Genomic DNA, 26,865 nt, shown 5'->3' on the forward strand with positions numbered 1-26,865 from the left:
GAAGTATGCGACGACATAGTGGGAAGACGAACAAGAAAAATTCTGACCGAAATAATTGCTTGGGAACAGTGCCATGCTTAGATCTGAAGGTGGTTTTATGCCAATTAAACAAATGTGGCCTTTATAAAAAAAAATAGTATAAAAATATCATCTCAAATGTACACAAAAGTAATAATAACTGAAATTATAAAAAAATTTAAAACATAATTTTTTTCTTTCTTTCCTAGAAAATCATTCACTAAACTCACGTAATTGAGTTATTTCACCAATTCTCTTTATATAGATATAATAACCAACTCATTTAACTTATCTTGTGACATAATTGATTGGAGGTACAACTTTTTTAATTATTTTTGTTTGAAGTTATAGTTAAATTTCTTTTCTTTTTTAATTTTATGTTTGTATTTATCTCTTCATTTATGAATATCTATAAAAATAAATATTATTAACTATAATACTAGTATATGGGCTTCTCTCAAAGACAAAACTCAACAGTATTTACCTCATTAATTATGTATATTATGTGAATACCTGCACGTAACGTGCGGTTTCTTATTTTAACTATTTCAAATTTATATATTTTTGTATTTTCCTTAAAAATATAATCATTATTTGTTATGTATTAATATATTATTATAAATCATTCAATTTAAAATATAATATCATTACAAAATTAAAAGTTTATACCAAAAAATATTCATCAATATTTTTAATTAATTATAATATAAATTATTGTTTAATATTTACATAAATTTTATTTAAGATCAATTAATAAATATTTTTTTTTTCTTTTTCTTTAAGTGGTTTAAAATTAAATATTAAAATTTATTAATTAATTTACTTTTTAAAAACTGAAATTTCAAATAAGTTTTATCTTCAACTATTTCAAATTTATATATTTGATCATTATTTTTTATGTGCTAGTATATTATTATAAATCAATTAATTTAAAATATAATATTATTTAAAATTAAGAATTTATTTTTAAAATATCAATTTTTAATTAATTATAACTTAATTTTTTGTTTAATATTTACATAAATGTTATTTAAGAATTAATTAATAAAAAACTTTTTATTTTTTTTGAGTGGTTTAACACTTAATATTAAAATTTATTGATTAAGTTTCCTTAAAATTTATAATTTAAATTTAAAATATAACACATGTCATTTCCATATTAACTCTTAAATATTGATGTGTCACTCATATGGAGAGAGTTGAACAAATTTTATATATATACTAGGAGAGAACATGTGCTACGCACAGATCTTATTTTATTATGTTTTAGAAATTATATAAATTATCAATTTTTTGTTTTTTGTATAATTTGTTTTTTTCTTTCAAAAATCTAGTAGGTGTTCTTCCAAATTTCGAGTTCTTTGATCTAAATTTTGATCTAGCAATAATTTTTAACTTTCTCAACATATATTTTTTATTTTTAAATTTTAATAACCTCTTTTATATGTTATGTTTTTGAATTTTTTTTAAAAAAAAATCCTGACTAACAACAATTTTAACTTTCTCAATTATCATTTTCATGTTTTCTTATGACACATATTTCATTCAATCCATCTTTCCAACTGATATCTTCAAATTGTTGCCATATATATTTTTTTCTTTTCTTTTCATTTTTATTTATTTTTTCTCTATTTTTGATATCTTGATATTTTTCTATTCTTTATTTATTTTTTGGTGTTAAATTTTTTTCTCTTATTTTTTATTCTTTAGTTGCTTGTTTTTTAAAACATATTTTTTTTTAGTTTTAGCCGCATAACTTGCTTTTTACCATTTTGTGTTTTTATGATCTTAGTCACTTCTTTCATCCATTTTTTAAATTTTTTTTCATTTAAATTCTCACATAACAATTATTTTGTTGTTACATATATTTTATTGAATCCATCTTTCCAAATATATTTATTTGTTGACATATTTTTTTATTATTTTCTCTCTAATTTTGATATTCTCTTATCTACTCGATTATTTATTAAATTTTTTGTTTTATGTGTTGTAGTTTAATAGCTCTTGTTTTTGTTCTTCAGTTGCTTGAAAATCTTTTTGACTTTTGTTATTATTATTATTTTTTTTTGTCTCAAAACTTATTTTTTCATCATTTTTGTTAATTTAGCTATCTTTGTAGTTCAATGATGACAATTAAATCACATACTTTAACAAATTTATGCTTTAATATTTTAAATTATACATAGTTTATATCTATTTATATTGTTTAATGGATTTTCTTTAGTTTTATTGTACGTTTTTATTAAAGATAGTGGTTTCAGTTTTAACTTCATAACTTGTTTTTTGCTATTTTACATCTTTTTTATAATTTTCGTAACCTCTTTCATATATTTTTCTGATTTTTTTTTTCATTTAAACCCTCATATAACAATTAACCTTTCTCAATTTATCATTTTTTTTTGTTATTACATATATTTCATTAAATCTATTTTCCAGTCAATATCTTTAAAATTTTGTATCTTTATTTGCTATCATAATTCTTTTTGATTATTTTTCTCTCTAATTTTAATATTCTCTTATTTTTCCGATTAATGATTATTTATTTTTGTGTCTTGTGGTTTTATAGTTCTTCAGTTCCTTGAAAAAAATTAATTATTGTTTTTATTTTTGGTCTCTAAATATTTTTCCTTTTTTAATTGATTGACGTATTTTTTTAGTTTAAAGATGATTAAATCATAAACCAAAAATTAAGAAGTCAATCACTATATTTTAATGAATTTAAATTTTATTTATTTTAAATTTATGCTTTAATTTTAATAGAACATAACTAAATATAAGTTAAATAATTTAGATATAAGATACATGAACCTAGTTAATAAATTTGTGACCCTAAATGTTTTTTCAAGATATAAGGAACGGCTCTGCTTGAGAATACCAAAAAGGTGGTGAAGATGTATAATATACAGAAAGGGGTTGGAGAGTTATTTTTTAAGTCGAAATATTTAAGACTGTTTTCAAATAGGGGGAAAGAATATGGATCGAAAACCTGAAACTCTCACGGTTAATTTAGTTGGAGAAAATATCAATTCATGCATGATTTATAAACACCCCATTAAGATATGTACATGAACTAAACCCCTGTTAGAAAAAAAGAAATGGACATGAACTAATGCGCTATACAAATTCAAACACTAAATAGGGGAATATAACTCAAACAAAACTAGGCTTAATTAATCTAAATTTGTTGATCTAAATAGGGTAATCTAACTATTCCTACTCTAATTCCGTTAATCAATTCGTCTAAATATGTTGAATCAGATGACATATCATATTAGATAAAATTTAATATGTTTGCTAAAATAAAATTTCCAAAAAGCCTAAACGAATTTGTTAATTAAAAGGAGTAAAAGAACAAAAAATTCACTAATTCAGAATAAATCTCTATACGAAACTTCTCACTCAAGACCGTGTATAACAAACAAAGCTTTTGCGATAGGCTCCTCAATTATATTACTTTTTTGGGGACGCAAAATTACAAAAATTTGGTTTAGCGGTTAGCATATTGATTTTAGAGAATATATATTTTTCTATGTTTCTTTTTTTTTTGATAAAAATAAAAAATAATATATTTTACTAACTTTCTATCACAAGTTCAATTCTATGTTGTCTCTAACTTATATTATTTCTTAACTAGGCTTTTAAAAAAAGTGAGGTCCCATTCGAACCTAAACTCGAGAATCAAAGAAATTAATTAATTAAAAAAAGTGAGGTCCCATTTCTTAACTAGATTTTCTGAGTTTATTAAAAATATGAGTTAATTAATTGGGTTTTATTAAATATTAGATTAGAGTACGCGTAATACATGGAAAAAAATATATTTAGACTTTAAAATTAAGAGTATATTACCTTTTGAAGCACTTTTAGAGTCTTAATGTCTATATTCTAGAGTCTTGATGCAACCTCATGGGTCTCAGTAATACGTATTTTGAATGGTTTTATAAAATAATTTTCATACTATCATTTTATTTTTTATCTTTCACTCATCACTTTAGTTTTTTTTTTTCATAAAATATTGTTAGTTTTAATTTTTGGCTTTATGAATACATTGTACTAAATGTTTGAATGAGTTTATAGAACAATTTTCATATACCATACTATCATTTTTTGTCTTTCACTCATCACTTGTTTTTCTTTTATAGGCTTTATAAAATATAATTTTGATCACATAATTAGAATTTTACTTGTTTGTTTTTAATTCTGGCTTTATGAAGATCTTGTACTAAATGTTTGGATGGTTTTATAGAAAGAACTTTTATATATCATACTCTCTCTACTCTAGATTTTACTCATCACTTTAGTTTGATCAATATATCATATTTTATGTTTTTCATTCATCACTTTAGTTTTTCTTTCACTCATCACTTTAGTTTTGATCACATAATTTGAATTTTGGCTTGTAGTATTTTTAGCTTTATGGATACCTTGTACTAAATGTTTGAATGGTTTTATAGAAGAATCGACAGAATCAGATACATGTGACCGGTATCAAAATTTCAATCTTTGAATCGCAGCTCAAATTCGATTAAATGTTACTAACCTCATATTATAATTATTTAATTTCTCTCGAATAAATGATGCATTGACATCCTTAACAATTGTATTAAACCCTCATCTATAGTTATCTACAAATTTAGTCCAACATGATACTGCTCAAATTTTGCTCCGACATCTTCGTAAATAGTAAAGGTTTTGAAAACTTTCAGGTCATAGAAAAAGGATAATAATTAAATAGAAATGATATATTTTATGCGGATAATTACAAAAAAGTTATCATAAAAATATGGAAATCTCTCAAATATTTGTAAGAGAAAAATAAGGAAAAAATGAATTACAGAAAAGATATGCAACCTTGTAAAATTTTTTTATGGAATGTTAAAATCAACATATATGGTAATGTACAATATAAAAATTATGATGAAAAAATCAATATTTCAAACCAAGTTTAAGATTAGTAAGAACGTTTATAAGTAAAAGAGATATGAAATGATCGACTTTCCAAAATTTAATTTCACATTTTTAAAAACGTATATGACGAATACATTAGTTTCTTTGGATAAAATATTTTTCATTTAAAGATTGTGATAACTTTTGTATAACAACTACGGTCAATACATGACATACATGATACATTGATCAAAGTTTGTCATTTTGGAAATCGTGACATGCTAATTTGTTTAAAATAATGCTTAGCTTTCAGATATTTATACAGAGTTTTGGTTCATATATTAGATTACTTACAATAATATTCAACTGTTTGATTTGTTAGAAGACTGTTGAACTTAGTTGGATTAATTTCCAAAAAGCCTGAACGACTTTGTTAGTTAAAAGGAGTATAAGAACATAATTTTCATAAAATATTCAGAATAAATCTCATGTTCAACTATTTCATGTTATCTATTAGCGAGAGAAGAAAATCAAAGGGTTCGCTAGCGAGACCACATTTAACATTTTTCTCTTCAGGGCGACAAGGTATTTTAGCATTATTATTATTATTATTTTTGTTTATAAATTTACTATATATTTTCACTTGTCAGTATTAAAATTGCATAGTTGAATTTGAAATTCAAGAATTTCCGTTGAGACGATCAGATTTACACTTATAAAATATGAATAAATTTAAATACTTTAAGAGGTTAGAAGCGGATAAATTTTTCAAAAGCGATTTCAGTAAAAGGACATATATAAAGAAAAGACTTGAACGAGTGAATACTACAAAGAATCTCAATGATGTTTTTAATCGCTATTATCCTGAAATGACCGATAAATGGGATTCGCCCCCCCTTGCCAAAAATCCTATCCCTCTCTATCTCAGTTTTCCATCTTAATTAGATCATTTGTTAATACACTTTATTTATTTCTTTCTTTTGGGTATTGTTTATGAGCAGTCACTGTAAGGCTGTAAAGCTATAGTTAAACATTAATAATATGTAATATATATAAATGCATGGTATACATGATGTAGCATTTGTACGATTACTTGTTCGCAGTCCTGTTGTTATTTGTTAGTATAAATAAACTAGTTTTTTAAGAATACTGCCCGGGAACAAACTAATGTTTTTGGGAAACTCATTCCTCCTGTTTAGGTTAGATGCGGAATCTTTGATCTTGTTTATGAGAGACTGATAAACAAGAAAAACATTTATACTCTTTGAAAGATGGGGAATTCCTATTGGGAGGATTGATCCATTAAACGCGGCTTATAAAGCCAGAGTTGTTACACAAAATCAGGGATACAGATAAGTGAGATATTAACATATTATCTAAGTAAAATCTACAACAATTGTAACAGAATATCCTATATATATTCTATCACTCTTAGTTTCCTTTTGTATTCCAAAATTATTTAGTTGAGGTATTATAGTTCCATAATTTGATAGAATATAAAATATTCGGTTACTTTTTTTTAGATAGAATCTGTTAATATCTTTTATGTAATCCCAGATATTGTGTAACTACTTTGGCTTTATATAGCCATGTATATACAATGAACCCTTCAAGGGGAATTCATCTACTTTCATGGTAGCAGAGCTGTTATCGTTTTTTTTTTTTCATTTCTCCTTTATCTCTCTTCTTCTTCTTCTATATTCTATTATAATTCACTTCTCTGACTTTTGATTTTACATTTCAGCAACCACCCTCTTCTTTCCAAGGAGCGACTAACAACAAACCTCCACAAGGAATGGTAAAAACATGATTTTTAAGGTTGTGTATGAAACTGAATAAATATCTTTAAATCATCGGAATCTATCCTTGGCCTCCAGGATTCAGTTACTATCGAGTTTGACGGTGCTTCGAAAGGAAACCCAGGAAAAGCTGGTGCGGGAGCTGTTCTTCGTGCTCCAGATAAAAGTGTGCTCTGCTATTTACGTGAGGGTGTGGGCACTGCCTCGAACAACGTTGCAGAGTATAGAGCTCTGAATCTTGGTCTCAAGTGTGCTCTTGAGAAAGGATTTACAAATGTGCGCGTCCAGGGAGATTCAATGCTTGTCTGTAAGCAGGTGACGATAGACTTCACTTCACCGTATCGTCTTCTTTTTTTTTTTGGTTTTGTTCCAAACATTTGTGTTAGTATCTACAATGTTTTGGCAACAGGTTCAAGATGCATGGGAAACCAAACACCCAAAAATGGCTGAGCTTTGCAACCAGGCCAAGGAGCTTAAGAGTCAGTTTAAATCATTCGATATTCAACACGTTGACAGGGTAAAGCCACCAAACCCTTTTTGTTTGATCCACTCAGTCGTTGGTTTTCGTAACAATCTCATTATGTCCGATCATGTTGTTGGTTCTTCTTTCCAGAGTTTTACTGTGAATTTGAACCGAATTTCTTTGGGTTTGGAAAGTTTAGGATCATTGGATTTAGAGATGACAATTAATTGTTTAGCTGTCTGCTTTGTAGGAGTTCAATTCTGATGCTGATACTCAAGCTAACTATGCGATCCATCTCGCAGGTGAGTTAGTTTGTGATCTCAAAACGAATATGGATTCTAGTTTCTTTTATTTATTTTTTAAGTGGATCTTAAGCTAACAAGGGTTTTGTGTTTTTTTTTTCTTTTCTTTGCTTGATTCGTATTCAGAGGGTCAAACGAAAGAGATTGCAGGCGGTTAGAAGAGGAGATTACTATAGACATAGAAATAGTAATATTCCTGTTTTCTTGTTTCTCGGATCGTGTCTTTTATAAGTGTTTGCTATAAACGTGAACATTTTCTTCTCTCTCTCTTGCTCTGTCCCCAGCCTGTTGGATTCCTAAGAACATGTCTATGTTTCTCTTCTCTTGCTCTTAAATTCTGTTCAATGGATTTTCCAGATGATAATGGTTTTAACTTCTTTAGAATATTAGTGTTTCCTTGTTATGTCCTCTCATTTATTCAAAGCCGACACACTAAACATGTAAGGGTAAAGTAGTAATTATGTGAAATTGTTGAAACCAAACCAAAATTCAAGCAATAACCAAAATTCAAGCAATATACACATGGATTTCTTGCGAGCTAGAAGACAAGGAGAAACGAAGTTGAAAGCGAACGAAGTTGAAAGCGAACGAAGTTGAACACAAATGAAGCTATCTATGATTTTAATTAATTCTACCCACTACTAATCTTGTTAGAATCCCACATCGGGAAGTTTAAAGGGATTAACACTAATATATAAGGAATTTGGACCTCTCCACTTATGGCCAATTGGTTTTAAGTTGGAAGTCCAGGAAACTTAACACTACTAATCCCACGCTAATTAATCATAACTTTGTTTAAGACAATTATCTTTCCATATATTAGTTGAGTTACTCTATGTTAAGTATTTTCCAATTAAAAAAGAAATGTTTTTATTTTATTTCTAAAAAAAAACGTTAACTACTTAAACGAACACATGGGAGGGTAAATTAGTAATGAAGTGAAATTGTTACAACCAATAGAAACCGAAATTTATCAACTGAACAACAGAAAAAGCCAAATTCAAGAAGATATATATCACAGAGGGAAAACAAACTACTTTTCTACATTTACTACATAAAACTATTTACAGTTTTTTTTTTCTTTTCTTTCTTTCTTTTCTAGTAGCCTATAAAATATAAACCTAAGCATGCTGTAATCTCTCTTAAATTCGTTAATTTAAAAAATTTATCGATTTTTTTTTGATAAAATGTGAATTTTATTTACCAAAAGCTAGAAATTTTCTACAAAACTGTCCGACAGAGCAAATCGTTACAAAATACCAAAAAAAAAAATCTGAAATAACAAGGGAAAGAAAATAGGCCTAACTATGAAACTCTACTCATAGGCAAATGACGAATCATAGAAAGGGAAGGCTTTTAAAAGCTTTTAGGTGTATCCTGGCAAGAATGTTGTCACGAATATTTTGGTCAATCAGCTTGAAGGTAGCAGAGATGGTAAAGGATGCAGCGTTGTGTAGCCTATTATTCCGCTCCTTCCATAGATGAAATATAACAGACTGAACCACAAGGCGTCTAAGCGCGAGACTCTGGTCACCTGAGAGGGTGAAGATCCAAATCATAAGCTCATGCCAATCTGCGAAAGAGGGTTCAGTCTTCCCGAGCCGAGGCAAGACTCTTCTCCACAAAGCCGAGCTGAAGTCACAGTGGAAGAAGAGATGATCCCGAGTTTCCAGGGTATTATGAAAAATACAGCAGTTTGTTGGAACGTTTAAATCCTAAACAGCAAGACGCGCTCTAACTGGGAGTCTATCCAAATTTACAACCCAGAAGATAAATGCATGCTTCGGAGTAGATCCCTTGAACCAAACAGCTTTAGCCCAGGGCACAGGGTTCCTAAAAGCCTAAGTTGCTCCCATGTGAGCTTCATAGAAAAGTCTGAGGTGGAATCACCCTCGATATGCCAGGCATAGGCGTTCGAACCCATACCATCAAGAGGAACCGGAGTGTCTAACAACATCTCCCGGAGCGCAGCAAGCGAAAGATTCCTAGTGCGGGAGGACGGTAAGAACCAACCAGAAGAACCAGTACCATGTTTTACAACTGCGGAGTCAGGTATATCTGTGAAAGAGGGACCCTGCGGACCAATCACATCCATAAAGGGACCAAGACTGGACCAGTGATCATACCAGTAACTAGTAGTTTCACCATCAGCAATTTGGCACCTCAAAAACCTTTTGGCAAGCGGTCTTAGTGATAAGAGAGTCTTCCAGATCTAGGAATGATGATCGGCTGGTTCAGAGTTCCAAGAGTTCAAATTTTGAAACTATGAAAGTGGTTCCACGTAACCAAAAGAGAGGCTCTGTTAGAGAAAAGAAGCCAGACAAGCCGAAGGATTAGAGTTTTATTCCACATCCATAAACTACTTAATCCCAGACCACCTTCTGATTTTGGTAAACAGACTTGCTGCCATGAAACTTTTGTTCCTCCAAACTTTGAGATGTCACCGGACCATAGGATTCTGTTACAGAGCTGCTCAATGGCTTTTAGACAGCATTTCGAAAGCATAAATGAGGATACCAAAAGTTTACAGTGCTGTATATGATGAGGAGATTAACTGAAGTCGGCCCACAAATGATAAGGTCTTCGTTTCTCAATGGTTAAACCGAACTTTTATCTGATCTAGGAGGGGAGAGTAGTCAGACCTCCACAGCTTCCTGTGGAGAAAAGGCAGTCCCAAGTATAGGAAAGAGAACAAGCCGTGAACGAAACCAAACTTCTCAGTTTCAGCAATCTCAGCTGAGGATAATCCTGCGATGTATACTCCAGATTTTTCCCGGTTTATCTCAAGCCCAGAAAGGTCTTTAAAGGAGTCAAGAACAGCTGTGATGCCATGGAGAGAGGATGGTTTACCGTCATAGAAGCTCATGAGGTCATCAGCAAACACAAGACTCGAGATCTTCAGATCCTTTGCCCTAGGGTAGTACCCAATAGTTTCATCTTCAAATTTGGCCTCAAGCAACCGAGAGAGGATTTTCATAGCAATAACAAATAGGGAAGGGGATAGAGGGTCCCCTTTTCTCAGCCCTTTACCTCCTTTGAAGTAACCGCAGAGAGAACCATTCACGTTGATGGAGAAGCCTGTGGTGGTAATGCACTGTTGCACCCAGTTGATGTAATTCTCAGGGAAGTTTGCCGCTTTGAGTACTTCTAAAAGGAAGTCCCATCCCACAGTGTTAAAAGTGTTCTGAAGATCAATTTTCAGGACGCCTTGTCGTGATACATTCTTTTGCCCGAAGCCCTGGACCAGTTCAGTAGCGAGGAGGACATTCTCAGTTAGCAGTCGGCCTTTAACAAACGCAGATTAAGAAGGTGATATCCAGCTGGGAAGGATGGACTCGAGACGACAGGCGAGCAGCTTGGAGATAACCTTATAGAGCATATTACAGCAAGATATAGGCCTGAAATCAGTAACCTTCTCTGCATTAACTTTTTTTGATACCAGAGTGATAGTAGTACTATTCCATTGCCGGAGGAGCCGACCAGAGGAGAAGAACTCTTTAAGAGCAGTGATTAACTGGTCACTCACAACACTCTACATCTTCTTATAAAATTCCAAAGTGAACCCGTCGAGACCTGGAGATTTGTTCATTGGGAAAGTGAAGAACTCAGTTCTGATGTCCTCACTAGAGATATAGGCTGCTAGGAATTCTCGCATATGATCATCACACCGAAACTTCTGGAGGGAATGAATGAGACTTTGCTCGTGGTAGAGAGCGGAGCAGCCTGATTTCCAAACAGCTCTGCAAAAAAAGCTAACATAATGGCTTTCTATTTTCCTGCATCAAGGAGATAATGAATCTGATTAAATGACCTCCTTGCAGCTACCATGCAATGGAATAAATTTGTATTCAGATCACCACACTTGAGCCAAGATACCCTGGATTTCTGGCATAAGAATCGTTTTTCTGCATTAGCAAGTTTTAGTCAGATCCTGTGTGCCTCTTTTTCCAGATTGACAAGATTTCAGATGTCGAACCGCTTGCTGTACTCTTTTCTCCAGGTTAGAGAAGTGATCCTTACTGAAGGATTTAATAGTTCTTTTGAGGAACTTGAGCTTCTTAGAGAGTACAAACATAGTTGAGCCGTGAAAAGCAAGCCTCTCCCAGGTATCCTGAATTTTGCTTATGAAATCTGGGTGATGCATAAGGATATTCGAGAGATTGAAAGGCTTTCTTTTGTCGCCGTTCTGATTTGCTATTTTAACGCAGCTAGAGCAGTGATCGGAGAACTCCATGTCCCCAAAGATACCAAAAGACAGGGGAATGCCAACAACCAGTTGTTGTTTACCAGAATACGGTCGATCTTCCTGGCAATGGGGTTACTCTCTTGATTGTTCCACCATGTAAACGTGTTTCTTTTGTAGAGGAGATCGAAGATACCTGTAGACTAAATACAATCTTGAAACTCCTCCATTCCTCCTATAATACAAGAGCCACCAGAAGATGCATCAGCAGGGTCAATAGTCTGATTGAAATCCTCTAGAACCAACCACGGCTTCTCCAAGATACAAGAGTCAGCAGAGAGAATGCAAATTTCCTGCCAGAGGCTATGTTTTTTATAACTGCAGTTAAAAGCGTAGACAAAGGTTACCACGATCTCAGAAACCAGATGCGGGAGCTTCACCAGACAGGTAATGGTCTGTGCTGACTTTGAGAGAATGTTGACCGTAACAGCAAGATTCCAGATCACCCAAATATGCCCAAGAGTAAAGAATTCATAATTGCATACAGCCCTTCATCCAGGGAAAGAAGACCGAAGCAACTGAAGAGATCTATGTTCCTTCACCCGAGTTTCAATAAAGCTACCAAAAAGAGCTTTGGAAATCTTGAACCATTTCCTAAAATTTCTTCGCCGAACAGAGTTATTAAACCCTCTTACATTCCAGCAAAAGGTGTCTATCATTGAGAGGGACGGTGTTTGGAGCCTTTGCTCCGGAGAAGCTCTTGCCTTCGCTGCTTTTGCAGCTCTAACAGTTTCTTTGACTCCAGCTTTTTTAACAGCTTCTTATTCTTTTTCGAAATGACCTGAGAGAAGCTATTCAGATCTACGTTCGGATAGAGTTTTCCACTAGGATTCTCGCTGAGGAGTTCTGCGCCAAGTTCTCATCTTCTAGGGGTTCGTCCTCCTCTTGAGAATTCTGATGACTCTTCATCAGACTCAAAGGATGATTATGAGGCAGAGGAGGAAGAGGAGATCTCAAAGGGGAGCTTCTCTTTATCCGGGCTAACATAGAAAGGAGAAGTATTTAGGAGGTTCTCCAATCCAGTGTCCACCTCTATTGTGCCCCCAGAGTCAGATCCAACTCCAGAAAGAGCTGCTTTTCTAGCTGAAGTCTTCTTCCTCCTGGGTTTCCTCTTCTTGCCGGGTTTTCCCTCATCAGGGATGACTGCTTCCTTCTTCACTTGAGGGCAGTTTTTTGTAGCGTGAGAGGTGGCGGTACAAGAAGTGCAAGTAATGGGAGCAGAAGGGCATCTTTTGAGGGAATGACACACTTCCTTACAGAACTCGCAATTGGAGGGAGCCATGGGCTTGAGACTCCAATACGGTGGATGTGTCCCGACTCAAATCTGACATTCATAGCTTCTGGGAGCGGCTTTGATGGGTCAATAATTTGAAGACTCTCGCCACCTCCAAATTTGTCATGTTTTCAGTCGAGGGGTGAAGGAAGAGTGGCTCTCCAATAGTTCCTGCAATGTACTCAAGTCTTTCTTCCGAGAAGATCTGCGGAGGAACACCATGAAAATCCAACCAAACCGGGGTGGAGGTGAGCTCAAGAAACTCTGGTTGGAGCCCAGGCTTTCACTTAGCCACAAACATATACTGATTCTCGATGTACCACATGCTCTGCTCCAAAACCCGTTGACGAGTGACAGAGCATGTGATGTGAATGAGGAAAACATTTGCAGATAGTTTGGATACCAAAATATTCCTTAATTGCTTTCTCCAGATGCCATTAGCAATCGCATAGAGTGCTTCTGGAGAAGTAGCTTTCCTGTGGAACTGACCTATAATGAAGTTTTCCCACTTGTGCTCATTCTTTTCGATGACAGAGTTTGGGATAGAAACACAGATCTCACAAGACTCAAGAACAAAAGGAGACCCTTTCTTAGTCATAAGGCGGTTCGAGCCTTTAACAAGCTCGCTCCTGGAGGTTTTCGATACCAGATCTAGGGCAGACACACTTGAACCAGCAGCATTCTCGAGGGTCGGCGAAGTAGAAGCCGAGATCTGGGGGATAGCAGGCTTCACCTAGCGCGAAAGAGGCGGAAACATCTCTTGGGAAAGACATTTACATCGGCTGGGGTGCTCGTCTTAGCAGCAGAGGCGGCGTGGGGCGTAGCAAAGCCGGGCAAGGAACCAGTCTGCAGGGTAGATTTGGCGAGGAAGGGCAGCAGCGCAGATCCAGCAGGAGCATAATCTGGCAGCGCAGACCTGGAGAAGGGTTTCGAGGGCAGAGGCGGAGGCTTACGGAGGGAGGGGAAGGAAGTCTAGGTGAAGACTTTTTTCTTGGCCATTGTGGTTGTCCAGCAGCAGCGGCCAGGGACCAGCGCCAGAGCAGAGGGAGGAGAAGGGTCGCCCTTTTCTAGAAAGAAAAAAGAGGATTTTTAAGGGAAAATTGGAAATTTAATACACAAAATGGAAGAACTTGTCCCTTTAATCTTTTTTAAAATTTTGGCAATTTTGGATAAAAATAACCTTATAAATACTTTTAATTTCGAAAATAAATATTTATATATAGTTCTTAATTCCGAAAATTTCAAAAAAGTAAAGAATATTATTCTAAAACATTATTTTAGGAAATACATATATTTAAAATTTACTTATAAATATGTTATAGAAAATGTGTTCTATAATTCTAGTGTTTTATAGAATTCGTTTTCTACTAGTTGGTGTAAGATCAACCAAGTCTAGAATTCGGTTTTTACTATTTGGTATATGATCAACCGAGTCTAGAATCGATGTTCTACTATTTGGTATGTTTTCTAGATCTCTTTATAGAATACATTATCTAGAACTTGTACTACATTCTACATATTGTAGAATATGTATTCTAGAATTCGTTATATATTCTATGTTTTCTAGAATTTAACTTCTACTGGTTTGTCTTCGTTCTAGTGAATATAGAATCCGTATTCTACCAAACGGTTAACAGAATCACATAAAATCTAGGATCAGGTTGTAGCTAACAAAAATAAAATATTTAAAAATATATTATTTTCCTTTTTTTGTTTCACGTTTTTTAACATATTTGGGAAGTTTTTTTTTTGTTCTTCTTCTCTTTCACGACAATTTAACGATCTCATCGAAGTTTTTCTATGATTTATGTTCTTCTTTGATTTCTGTTCTGGTTATTTATATAGCTCAGACTGTATACAAAGTTACCCAAAATCAATTTGGGATTTTAAACCCTAACATATATATATATATATAGATTAAACGAAAGGGATATTGAATACATTGAAGAGGTTACCAATTGGATGAGAAGATTGATGACAATTGAGGATGTACTCTGGAGAATCGATTTGAGAAAGAGCGGAGAAAACGATGGACATGTTCGGCGATGATATCTTTTTTAGGCTCATAATTGTATTGTTTTATAAAATTTCTATTCTTAATTAATATTAATTAAAAATAATATATTAATATGAGAAAATTCTTTTTTTAGGGGCAAAAGAGGATTACAATTAACATAAGTATTAGAGAGACAATTTTTTAAAAAAAAAAGATACTAAAGGGACAAGTTCTTCTATTTTGTGTCTTAAATTTCCAATTTTCCCATTTTTTAATGTAATTAATGTTTTTTTCCTGCTTAAAAATTATTAATTCCCGTTAAGAAATCTAGTATCTCCTCCTCTCTACACGTTTTGATTAGTAAAATAGACACAAGCACACAAATTCAAGTTGAGGTCACACTTTCTAAACCAGAATTTACTGAACATAGAAAATACATACATAAAAGATGAGGTTACATTACATACATATATGTACCTTTTACATGCTACAAACAAACAGACACCCACAAATTTATGTTGTAACATTATTACAACCAAACTCTCAAGAGAGTGAAGTTTTAGCCGGTCTGCACTCGCTCACACCATACCTGAATCTAAATAAATAAAAATCGCAAAACAGCCCCACAATTTTGGCCATAATCCTAACATCACTCCTTAACTCCGAAAAGTCCGGAAATTGGAACTTTGACCTTATTGCCTTTGTTTGGTTTTGGTTTAGGCAAGAGAGCAGAAACGTTGAGCTGTTTCTACAGTTCCATGCAAACCCGGTTGTTTTACGAGGATTGAACTATTTGGACACTGGTAGACCAAAAAGGTTGCGTTGGTGGATGATGTTATGGACTCTCTAACGGTATGAACTTGTGGACCGTGATAGATGTAAGAATTATTATGGTTCTTGAGAGAAGAGAGATTAGGGTTATAAGAATTAGGGTTTGGCGTGGAAGTGTTTCTGTTGAGCTTTGCTAACCCATCCTCTGCACTCATCCTGTGCTGATCCTTTCGAGAAAATCCCATGGCAGTAGAAAGAGAGAGATGAAGGATGTATTGAGTTTGTTGTCTTGGGTGGTTAGATATTAACAAAGTTTGTGGCTTTTATATAGAGATCAGATCCCAGAGGGTAAAGTTGTCTGAGGAGGACACTCTTATCATTAAAACAGAAAAAAATTGTCATAAATTTCAACTTTTAGAGTATTATTGAGGTATTGGTGCACGTACGTTTGTATTATTATCATTATATTATGTATTGATGGATATAGATAATATATATATTTTTTATGGATAATACTTGAAATCATATTAATATGTAGATATAATATGATATCTTTCTACTACTTTTACGTATAGGCCGGTATTAGATTATTTCGTTTGGTCTAAATTCATGGTGTTGGCGAGGACTGTTGCCATATATATGCTAATCTAGTTTACTCCGTTCGGTTTTTAAAGCCTATTCGATCCGGCCAGGTCTGTTGTGCTTTGGACCCTTGGACTTATTATTAACCCGTGGTTAACGCCAGATACCACCAAAAAAAAAAATTACGGATTTAATGGATTTTTTTTTTACATCCTAAACAAATAGTCTTAAACCAAGAAGGGTCTTCTTGGACAACCAATTTCATGGGGGTGTTTATATTGGATTGATTGAATATTCAAACAAAATAAAACTTATCAGTTTGTGCATTTTACCTAAGTTTTGTGAATTGTGAGTCATATATCATATACTATGGTCTCCCCTTCAGAGGGAACAAATAGTATAAAGTGAAGGAAAGTTATGAAAAAAGATAAATACATAGTAAAAAAAACATTTAAAATCACTGATCGAATACTACAAATAATCTGCAACTTGAAAACTCTGGTCTACATATATCATACAATATGCGTACCATACTATCATCAATATATGCATGAATCATGTAACGGTACGTAGTATCAATTATGTATATTTATGTGCTAATGTGCATGAGTATTATGTATCATGTATCCTTTAACCCAAAAGAATGTATCATGTATATGTATCATGTACGTAGATGTAAGAAAAAATCTCCAGAAAGCTTGGGAGAGAAGGGATTGGGAATCTGCTTTGTGAAGGTAAAAGAATCAATGCAATGTAAGAAAAGAGAAAGGTCGGTTAAGATTTGGTATCCATTTATTCTCAATTATTTCTTCTCTTTTAGCATCCCATTCAACTCTACTATTATTCCCCTCTATCTGCTTTTTCACTAACTCTACTCAGCCCTACTAACATTCCAAACCTTTCTACTTTAATACGATTAATATTTCTATGATTAATTAATCAGCTTCTGTATAAAAGAAGTAATTTTTTTTCAGTTAAAGATGCAAAACAAGTTTCAACTTGGCATAATATAATTTCAAACAAGATAACAATCTTCATTTAGCATCCTAAATCATTATATAATCTGTAGATATATGAATCCCTGTAAACTTTTTTAAAAGATAAAGGTGGAGAGATTTCATATTATAAAATAATCTTAATTGTTTGGTAAAAAGAAAAAAAAGGTACTAAGTTCATATTTAATTCCCACATGTTATGATATAGGCAGGGATGCTTTAAGCAGATATTTCGATTATTAGTAAAAAGAAAGACAGAATATAGTTTTTAATATTTTAAAATTCCTTATTTTTCAGATTTTGTTTTCCTTCAGGTAAATTCATCGTGAGTTGAATACTGTATTGAGAACAATATGAAAGAAAAATTTCAAATTCATAGCGACGGTCTTTTAAATTAAGTTCAAGCTGAAGTAATCTAATTAACTACTACATGTCTATAGTGAATTTGATCATAACTATATGCAAATTTCTTAGTTTTTTTATCTACCATTTCTTTATTATATAAGGGTAATCTAATCTATTATCATTAGATAATGGAATTTGATAGATAGATAATTTATACAAGAAAAAAATAATAATAACAACATTAAGTTAACCTATTTAATTGATATCCTTAACTATTGGGGATATGATTTTTTGTTTTAAGCTCAGATTGGGTATGATTTGTAACAAAAAAATCTAAATCACTAATAAAGAGACATGTGTCTCTATATCAGGGGTTCTCATGGAGCCCATGGAGTTTTCATAGTTTCTCAAGAATCGGTCCTCAACTTTTTCTTTCTAAAACTATTTTTTGTTTATTCTTTAGTGTTTTTTAATGTGAAATACTCTATGAAAAACGTTCGATGGAGGTGCTCTGAGAAAGAGCAGACCGTCAAACCGTCAAAAATTAATAAAATTTGATTATATTCGATTCCATGTACATGTTTCTGATGGTTACACGTATCGTTAAGTTCTTTCATTGTAAAATATCAGAGATTACACCTCCACGACTACATTAAACATTGGATAACCTAAATTAACCTCAAAGAAAACGAGTTTTCATACGCAAATGCAAGTGGATAATATCCTAAACAATATTTTCACTAGAAAAGTAAATTAAAGCTCTTGTTAAAAGATACTGTTGGTTCCTTGAGTAACGGATAAGCTTTTTCTATATAAAGGTCATTGGCTTTCTTTCCTCCAAGTCAAGCTAAAACCAAAAAACAAAGATAATACACTAAAACAATTAAAATACCTTTCTTCTCTTTGTGCTTCAATGGCAATGGCTCAAAAAGATAGAAACATGAAGATCGCTCAAAAGGCTTTTGAAATGGTCGATAAGATGTACGGTAAGTCCCCAAAAATAACCCCTCCACCATATGTTCCCAGGGACGACCGGTTTGAGAGGGTGAAAGGACGGGCTATTAGCTGCGACGAGGCGGCCCGACTCTATGGAGGGGTACTTATTAAGGAATTTCGTTAAGTGGTGTAAAAACTCAAGAAATGTTGAACTTGGAGGGTAAGTTTGTAAAAAAGTGTGATAGTTTTTATTTCTGCTTTCTGAAAAAGTGCAGACCAACACATATATGCTAAAGCTTGTTGTAACGGTTTTTCTTAGAATAAGCTTTAGATCACTACCAAGTGTTTGTGTCTGTTATGTATCTACAAGTACTTCCAAGATGAAGCTTATGTATAATATATAAAATGTTACGGTGTCACTGCTAATGATGCAAACATGTATGCTCTCAGAGTAACGCAAGTTAACATATATACTCATAACTCTTTGTAAACATAAACGAAATAAGTCTGTACGTATATTTTTTTAAAAAAAAACACAAACAATCATATATGACAGAGTATATAGAAGCTCTAGTTTTGGCTTATCTAGGTCTTACCCATTAGAATATAAAATCAATACGCAAATGGACATTTTACTTATTTTTACTCGAAGCGGTCATGTAATTTGGATTGGGTACGATAAGGTCGAATAACCCAACCCGTAATTGCTCAAGCCTAGTTTGTATACGAGTAATAATATTTTAACCTTTCTTTTCTTACAACTATTAATATTCGTAGGGGTTAGCACAATATACTTTCGGACCAGATATCAATCTTTCATTTAGAATCGTAAATTGTTATATAATTTGTAGATATTTAAATTGTAACATCCCTATCCCTGGCTCCTTAGAAGCGGGAAACCGGGTATGTTAGATTAGCCATCGAACCGCGTCCGGTAGAATGTCCGATTTGGTGATCGCACAGGAACGCCAGAAAAACGCCCAGGTAACAATCAACAACATAGACTTAAGCTGATCTCTCTATTAAACCTGAAAGACAAGGGGAGAGGAGGGGTGAGTAATTGGAATTACTCAGTGAGGATGAGCCTTAAGGAGACCCATAACATCATCAAACTAGCGTAAATTGGTTTTAAGAGATCTAATCCTAAAGCAAGCCCAAATAACACATATATATATACTTATATATAAACAGTTCATTCCTAACAATCATTCACACAACATTCAAGGGTAGCCCTACAAGCAACTACACAAGCAGCGGGTCCCTGGCCTTTGCCAGTAACAGTAGGCTGCCACATGGGCCCCCATACCTCACCCGGAAAGGCAAACCAGAATAATCCCATCCAATGGCTGGCCTATTACCATACCCATTAGTCAGGTCTACTCTGCCAGTCACACAGACTGGTCCACAGCAATCACCAAGACAGGCTATGACACTAACGGTCACTCAGACGGCTGTTCATAGCGGTCTCACCAGAAAGTTGTATCCAGCGGTCCCCTTGGACGGCTCAATAACCAGTGGATCGCTCATCAACTCCAGCGATGGCCCTAGCCGTGTGTTCACGACAGCGATAGCCAACAAACAACACTGACTCCCACCTCTAGGAGCCAGGGGTCCTAACAGAGATCTACTATGCACAAATCATCCATTTCATATAACCATTCTTTTTTAAAAGTCCTTCCATTATTAAGATGCACTTTCGGTGATACCAATTGTAACAAAAAGAAACATTAATCAGGTCAACATCACACAATCAATATTTTAAAGTCCAAATAAGTTTAGATCTAAGTTCAGGTTAATTATCTCATTTCACCAGCAACCATCAATCATCAACAAACAGACAACATAGATCCAGGTCCTAAACAATTCTAACAGTCCTAACAAGCAGATCTAAGCCTGATCTAAGAAAAGATCACTTAAAAGTCAACCATGCATATGTAAGAGATGATGAAGCCACAGAGCCCTCACCTTGGCTTAGAAGGCTGAGAAACTGGAGGAGGAGGCAGAGGAGAAGGAGATCTAAGAGGAGATCCATCAGAATCAGCTCCCATCTCACCCAAAGGAGAAGGAGGCGGCGCAGACATCTCGGCTGGGCAAGGAAGCTTCGGCGGAGAGAGAGACTTGGAGGATGGTGGTGGCCGCGGCAAGGAGAGAGAGAGACACGGCCACGAGAGAGAAGGAAGAAGAAGAAAACGCGGAGGGAGAGAGGAAGAGAGCAGCTTGGCGCAGAGAAGAGAGAAAGAGAGAGGAAAAAGGTGGCTAGGATTGTTTAGGAGCTTAATGAGGATTTTAGAGATTTAATTAGGTATTTATATGGATGTTTAATAGATGGAATGGGCTTAATGGACTTTTAGAAAGAAATTAGGAAAGACCCAAAATAAAAAGGAAATAAAAGAAAAGGAAATAAAGATGGTTTAATTTAATAAAACCGGAATTAGAAACTGCTAACATCCGATATTTGGTTAATCAAAAGTCGGGATGTTACATGAATCCTTGTAAACTTTTTGTATTTTGATAGCAAAGTCGGCGGAAAGATCATTACTAAGATATTCTTCAATCAAAAATGCGGAAGAATTACATTTTTTGGGGTGCTAATAACTGTTTGATTCATTTTCAACATGAAACAGAGTTTTGAGCTAGCAAAAGCAGAGCCTGCTTTGCTAGTGAGTCAGCCACCACAACATTGGCTTTACGGAATATGTAATGAAAGGAGATACACTTTTAAAAAATAAAGACATATAAGCGAACAATTACATTATTTATTTTTAAAAGTTAGACAATAGATTCGATATCTTTGCGATCATTAGTTATTTTTAAAATGCGTTGCTTTCACGTAGTAAAAATCTTCGTGTTCTTTTTTTTTTGGGTTAAATTTCATGTTCCATTTATTAATGAGTTAACGACAAAAAATTTATAAAACGGCAGTAAAAGCTTTCAAATCCAAAACGCAAGTTTCTTAAGTGTTCTCTTTTTGGAAGTGTCACGGACAGAGGCGGACCTACTAAGAAAAAAAGGGTGTCACATGACACACCATAAATCTTGATAATTGTTTTTCTAAGAGTAAAAGTTATTAAAAAATCAATAGCACAGAAGGTAAATTTGGTTCATTGACCCCTTATAACCTGGGTTCTAGTTCTGCCCACTACTTCTCTTATTATTTTGACACCCCTTAAATCCATAGCTGGGTCCGCCACTGGTCACGGAAGCAAGCTTCCAAAAGTTTCTAAATTATACTCCATTATTTTATTTTATTTTAGGTTCGAAAGTTTCCAGTTCTAATTCTAAATCCAACAAACATTCTAAGATCAGTAATTCAACTCTATTTTAGATTTGCTGATTTATGTCTTGATGTTAATACTATTTACGATAACCAATTAGTAATCGACTCTTACACATATCAAAAACAAAAAATTAACTACACTATTATATTTGAATTAATATCTTTCAATGATAATACTTTTCGTTGACGGCTAATGATGACACTTAACTTCAATTATTATAGCTTGAAATGTGGAAAAATCTGTATGATGGACGAAAGATGGCCGTGGATATAGTTTTGATATAATGTAGACAGGGGTATCCCGTATCCATAAATTGCTTTTAAGTATAAATATGTGGATTCGTTGATATCTACCTTTTTAAACATTAGATCAAAAATTCATAGAATTTTGTTCGATCTTTATTTTTATTTTATTTGTCATGTTTTCATATCCTTCTTTTGTAATTCAATTTCCTTGCGTAAGTTTACCTACTAAGAAGTGGGAACAATATGAATTTTGAATCGTACCTACTTAGAAGGGAGAACAACTGAAACAAAATTATCAATTAATTAGAGCGATTGTGTTTGGAATCGGAATTTAATTTGAAGTAAGCTAGTTACTAGATGTGTTATGTATAAAATCATAATACTTTTAATTATAACTACATGTAAAAGTTATTGAGAGAAGGCGTGTACTTGCTTCCTTTTGGGTTCGATTTCCATTGAGAATCTTTTTATTGTCAGTTGCTAATCAAAATGAGACCACATTTTAAATTCATTTATCATGAGAAATTAATTGAGTCGTAAAACCTGAATCATCCCTAATTATATATATATATATATATACTAATATGTTTAATATACTTTATATTATATCATATATACTATATGTATATCATCTTGATATCTAAATTTAGCTTTAACTAGTATATATGTCTTGTATTATATGTGAATGAGCGGAATGGATCGGATAGACCGTCAAACCGTCCATGGCCTTTGAAGGAGATAATCTATACATTATTCAGGGAATAATGATTAACTAAATGGATGATATTCGATTCTATGCTTTCCGCTTTCGATGCTTACACGTATAAGAAATTTCATCCTGAATAATATCAGAACTTACAACTTTATATTTTATATCTTGGATATCTTCAAAGAAAACGAATGTTCATATGCAAATGCAAGCGGATAATTCAATATTTCAATAGAAAAAGTATATAAAAGCTCTCGTTACAAGAGTATGTTGGTTCCTTTCGTAACGGAAAAGCTTTTTCTACATAAAGGCCATTGGCTTTCTTTCCCCAAATCAGACTAAAACCAAAATCCAAAGATAACACAAACAGACACACACACAAAAAAAAAAAAAAAAAAAAACACATTTCTTCTCGTCTTTGTACTTCTATGGCAATGACTCAAAAGGATAGGAATACAAGGATCGCTCAAAAGAGTTTTGAAATGGTCGATAAGGTGTACGGTAAGTCCCAAAAAATAACCTCACCACCACATGTTCTTAGAGACGAGTTCGCTTCTCGTTTTAACCAAAATTCTTACGAATATGGTGGTCCAAAAATTTATACCTTCAAAGAGGCGACTAGTACTACTAGTTGCCACCGAGTCATGTATAAGTATTCAAACGAGTCAGCTATAAAAGAACCCGTTGTCTCTCACCCCGTGGAACATATTCAATACTTTGGCGGCGCCCGTCCTTTTATCGGCCATGCTAACCGGTTTGAGAGGCCGAAAGGACGGGCTATTAGCTGCGACGAGGCGGTCCGACTCTATGGAGGGGTGCTTATTAAGGAATTTCGTAATTAAGCGGGGCAAAACTCAACTTATGTCCTTTAACGACAAAGTAAATCAAGTTATGTCGAAGATTCAGTGTGAGTTTGTAAGTAAGTGTGATATATTTTGTTTCTGTTTTCGGAAAAATGTGCAGATCAACTCATATGCTAAAGCCTGTTGTAGTGGTGTTCACTTAAAATAAGCTTTAGTACACTACCAAGTGTTTGTATCTGTTATGTATCTACAAGTAAGCTGATAAAGCTTATGTAATGTAAAGTGTTACGGTAAAACTACTACTAATAATGGAAATTTGGAACCTATCTGCCAATGTAAACATATGTGTTCTTAACTTCTTGTAAATATGCATAAGCTACGCAAAGAACCGCCCCTGATATTTTATAGGTTTCAAACCGACTAAAAATTAGATATATCGGACTTTTTGACACATATCTTGAATTTTTAAATGTGAAACAAAAATATTCATAAGAAGTATATGAAAAGTTGATTAAGCAATACCTGATATATAAAATAAAATAAAACGACAAGAGCATTGATTCAATACATTCTACCTAGAAGAGATGACAATTGTGAATCTGAGATCTTAAGTTAGGACTTTGTATGATTAAGCGAGATGGGAACAAACCCTTTTAAGTAGGTTTAGATTTATTCTATATAACAAATTTGTTTTTGAGTGTGGAAGTGTCCACTCTCGCCGGTTTTATGGACCATGTTGAAATGAAATATGGAAAAGAAAGAAACTTATTCCAAAAGAAAGAAACGGTAACCGAACCAACAAACAAATAAGGGTAAACCATTTCTGATATAAATATTGAAAAAGATCAACTGAAGGTCTGAATCCTTCTCCACTGTTTTTCATTATTTAAGGGGAATAACTTAAGGTTGCTTCTCCTCGGGTTCTTTGGTCTAAAACAGTATGATTTAAGGAAAGGGTCATGAGGTTCTCATTAGGCTAACGGTTCAGAATCGATTACTAACTCGGGATAAGCTTATCTGTTGGAGCTTGAATGTTCCTATCCGACAGCTTGTGTGTTTTGATCCTCAAGTGTGGAATTCCACAGCCACTTGTTCTTCGACTGTGTGTACTCTGTTTTCATCCGGCTACCGTTTGCTTCTGCAATACGGCAACTACGGCCTTCATGCTTCCTTGGAATCTGCAACTGGCTTACATAGTTAGTTGAAGGAATCTCTTCAGGGGCATCAAAGGTTCTGTAACTATTTCTTCAAGTAACCATCTAATCTCTTTGGTGTGAACTCAACTCTTGGATCTTCTTGGACAAATCATCATCGCCAACTCGGTTGAAACATGCCATTGACCGCACAATTAGAGATAGGCTTCTCTCACTTCCTCTTTTGGACCCGATCTCAGTGAACTTATCCCTCCTTGAATTTTACTTCAGTTGTATGTGAATGTATATAACATTTCAAGAATGCACTGGATCTGTTCAGTCTTGGAACCATGTGGAGAGAAGATTGGATTAAAGTGTGAAACTTATCGCTCTCGATGAATCTCACAAACACTCGCTTAGATCGATTCAGATATCGAATGAGAAAGACTTGAAAGTAAACGACACAGAGATTTAACGAGTTCAGGGCATTAACTAGCACCCTACGTCTTGCCGGCGATACTTCACCGGAATCCACTATCACTTGAGCTCAATACAAGCTACAACAATGTCGCTCTCTCTCTACAAGATTCTCACTCTTCCTCTCTGTTACAATCTTCGTCACAAGAAGAAGAAGATGAGTCAACTCAAGGTCATATAAGACCGTTACAGACACGCTTAAACCTCTCACACGCGTGACCAATGAAAGAGCTCCATCTAGTGAACTTAAATCGTACCGGATTGACTACTTAATCCTCGGTTATCTCGAGCTGGTCAGCTCCTTGAAGACCTTCTTAATCACCTAGAGTCTTCGGCACACTTAGTCTTTACCGACTAATGATTATGACTACTATTCCTTCAAATCTCCACCTGTAACCATGATCAATATTCCTGGTGAAGTTCCTTGCATCCGAAACTCGGACGCCTGCATTCTCAAGGAGAATGCTAGTCTCAGTTCCTCGAGACTCGAAGCATCTTCAATGCTTCATGAACTTTATTTACGGGCAATACTTTGGTAAAGATATCTGCAGGATTGTAAGCTGTTGATATCTTCGATACTTGTATTTCCCCTTTGCTGATCAAGTCTCTTCCATAGTGATATCTCACATCCATGTGTTTAGTCCTTTCGTGATGCACTGCATTCTTGGACAGTGCAATCGCGCTTTGAGAATCACAAAAGACTTCAACTGAATCTTGTTCAAATCCCAACTCAGTGGCAAAACTTTTTAACCACACAGCTTCTTTGATAGACTCGGCCAAAACAACATACTCAGCCTCGGTCGTTGATAAAGCCACTATCTTCTGCAGTGTGGACCTCCAGCTAATAACGTTCCCACCTGCAGTGAAAAGCATTCCCGTAATAGATCTTCTATTATCTCTGTCCGCTGCATAATCTGAATCACAATATCCCTTGATTGTAAATTTTCCCTTCTTCGTGTAACATAAACCAACCTCCACTGTTCCTTTGATGTAACGCAACACCCATTTTACTGCTTTCCAATGCTCTCTTATAGGATTGCTCATAAATCTGCTGATCAGACCTACTGGATATGCTAAATCCGGTCTTGTTCCCACCATAGAGTACATTATGCTTCCGACTGCACTCTGATAAGGTACATACCTCATCTCAGCCTCCTGATCTACAAGTTCCTTGACTTAAGCTTGAAATGAGCTCCCATCGGTGTTGCAACTGGTTTAGATTGATCCATTCCATAATTCCCCAGAATCTTCATTAGATAACCTTCCTGAGATATCTTCAAAGTTCCTGCAACTCGATCTCTAGTGATCTCCATACCTAGGATCTTCTTAGCATCTCCTAAGTTCTTCATCTCGAATTCAGTACTCAATAACACTTTCAAATGCTGAACTTGAGCTTTGTTAGTAGACGCTATCAATATATCATCAACATATAGAAGAAGATATATATTCGAACCATCATTTAATCTCTTAAAGTAGACACACCCATCATACTCACTCCTGGTGTAGTTGTTCTGAATCATGAAATCATCAAAACGCTTGTTCCATTGTCTTGGTGCTTGCTTAAGACCATACAGAGACCTTTTCAAAAGACACACCTTCTCTGGATACTTGTT

General features: G+C 34.1%; 4 protein-coding genes across 4 annotated transcripts; 3 read left to right on the plus strand and 1 right to left on the minus strand.

The window, feature by feature from the left end:
• The first annotated feature begins 6,519 nt into the window (after positions 1-6,519).
• On the plus strand, positions 6,520-7,683 carry LOC18028555 (uncharacterized protein Mb2253c). The gene is made up of 6 exons (XM_006414338.2): positions 6,520-6,537; positions 6,647-6,700; positions 6,780-7,016; positions 7,111-7,218; positions 7,415-7,466; positions 7,593-7,683. The coding sequence occupies exons 1-6, from the start codon at positions 6,535-6,537 to the stop codon at positions 7,622-7,624; spliced, it is 486 nt and encodes a 161-aa protein (XP_006414401.2). The 5' UTR covers positions 6,520-6,534; the 3' UTR covers positions 7,625-7,683.
• A 7,701-nt stretch (positions 7,684-15,384) lies between these two features.
• LOC18028556 lies at positions 15,385-16,066 on the minus strand. Its single transcript, XM_024149707.1, has one exon. The coding sequence runs from the start codon at positions 15,992-15,994 to the stop codon at positions 15,695-15,697; it is 300 nt and encodes a 99-aa protein (XP_024005475.1). The 5' UTR covers positions 15,995-16,066; the 3' UTR covers positions 15,385-15,694.
• A 2,441-nt stretch (positions 16,067-18,507) lies between these two features.
• LOC18028557 lies at positions 18,508-19,029 on the plus strand. The gene has a single exon (XM_006414340.2). It carries the CDS (start codon positions 18,585-18,587, stop codon positions 18,789-18,791), a length of 207 nt encoding a protein of 68 aa, XP_006414403.1. The 5' UTR covers positions 18,508-18,584; the 3' UTR covers positions 18,792-19,029.
• Positions 19,030-23,253: 4,224 nt separating this feature from the next.
• LOC18028558 lies at positions 23,254-23,938 on the plus strand. Its single transcript, XM_006414341.2, has one exon. The coding sequence runs from the start codon at positions 23,268-23,270 to the stop codon at positions 23,679-23,681; it is 414 nt and encodes a 137-aa protein (XP_006414404.2). The 5' UTR covers positions 23,254-23,267; the 3' UTR covers positions 23,682-23,938.
• Positions 23,939-26,865: the final 2,927 nt, after the last annotated feature.

The sequence above is a fragment of the Eutrema salsugineum genome, unplaced genomic scaffold, assembly GCF_000478725.1.
Source record: "Eutrema salsugineum unplaced genomic scaffold, Eutsalg1_0 scaffold_1, whole genome shotgun sequence".
Classification (NCBI taxonomy): Eukaryota; Viridiplantae; Streptophyta; class Magnoliopsida; order Brassicales; family Brassicaceae; genus Eutrema; species Eutrema salsugineum.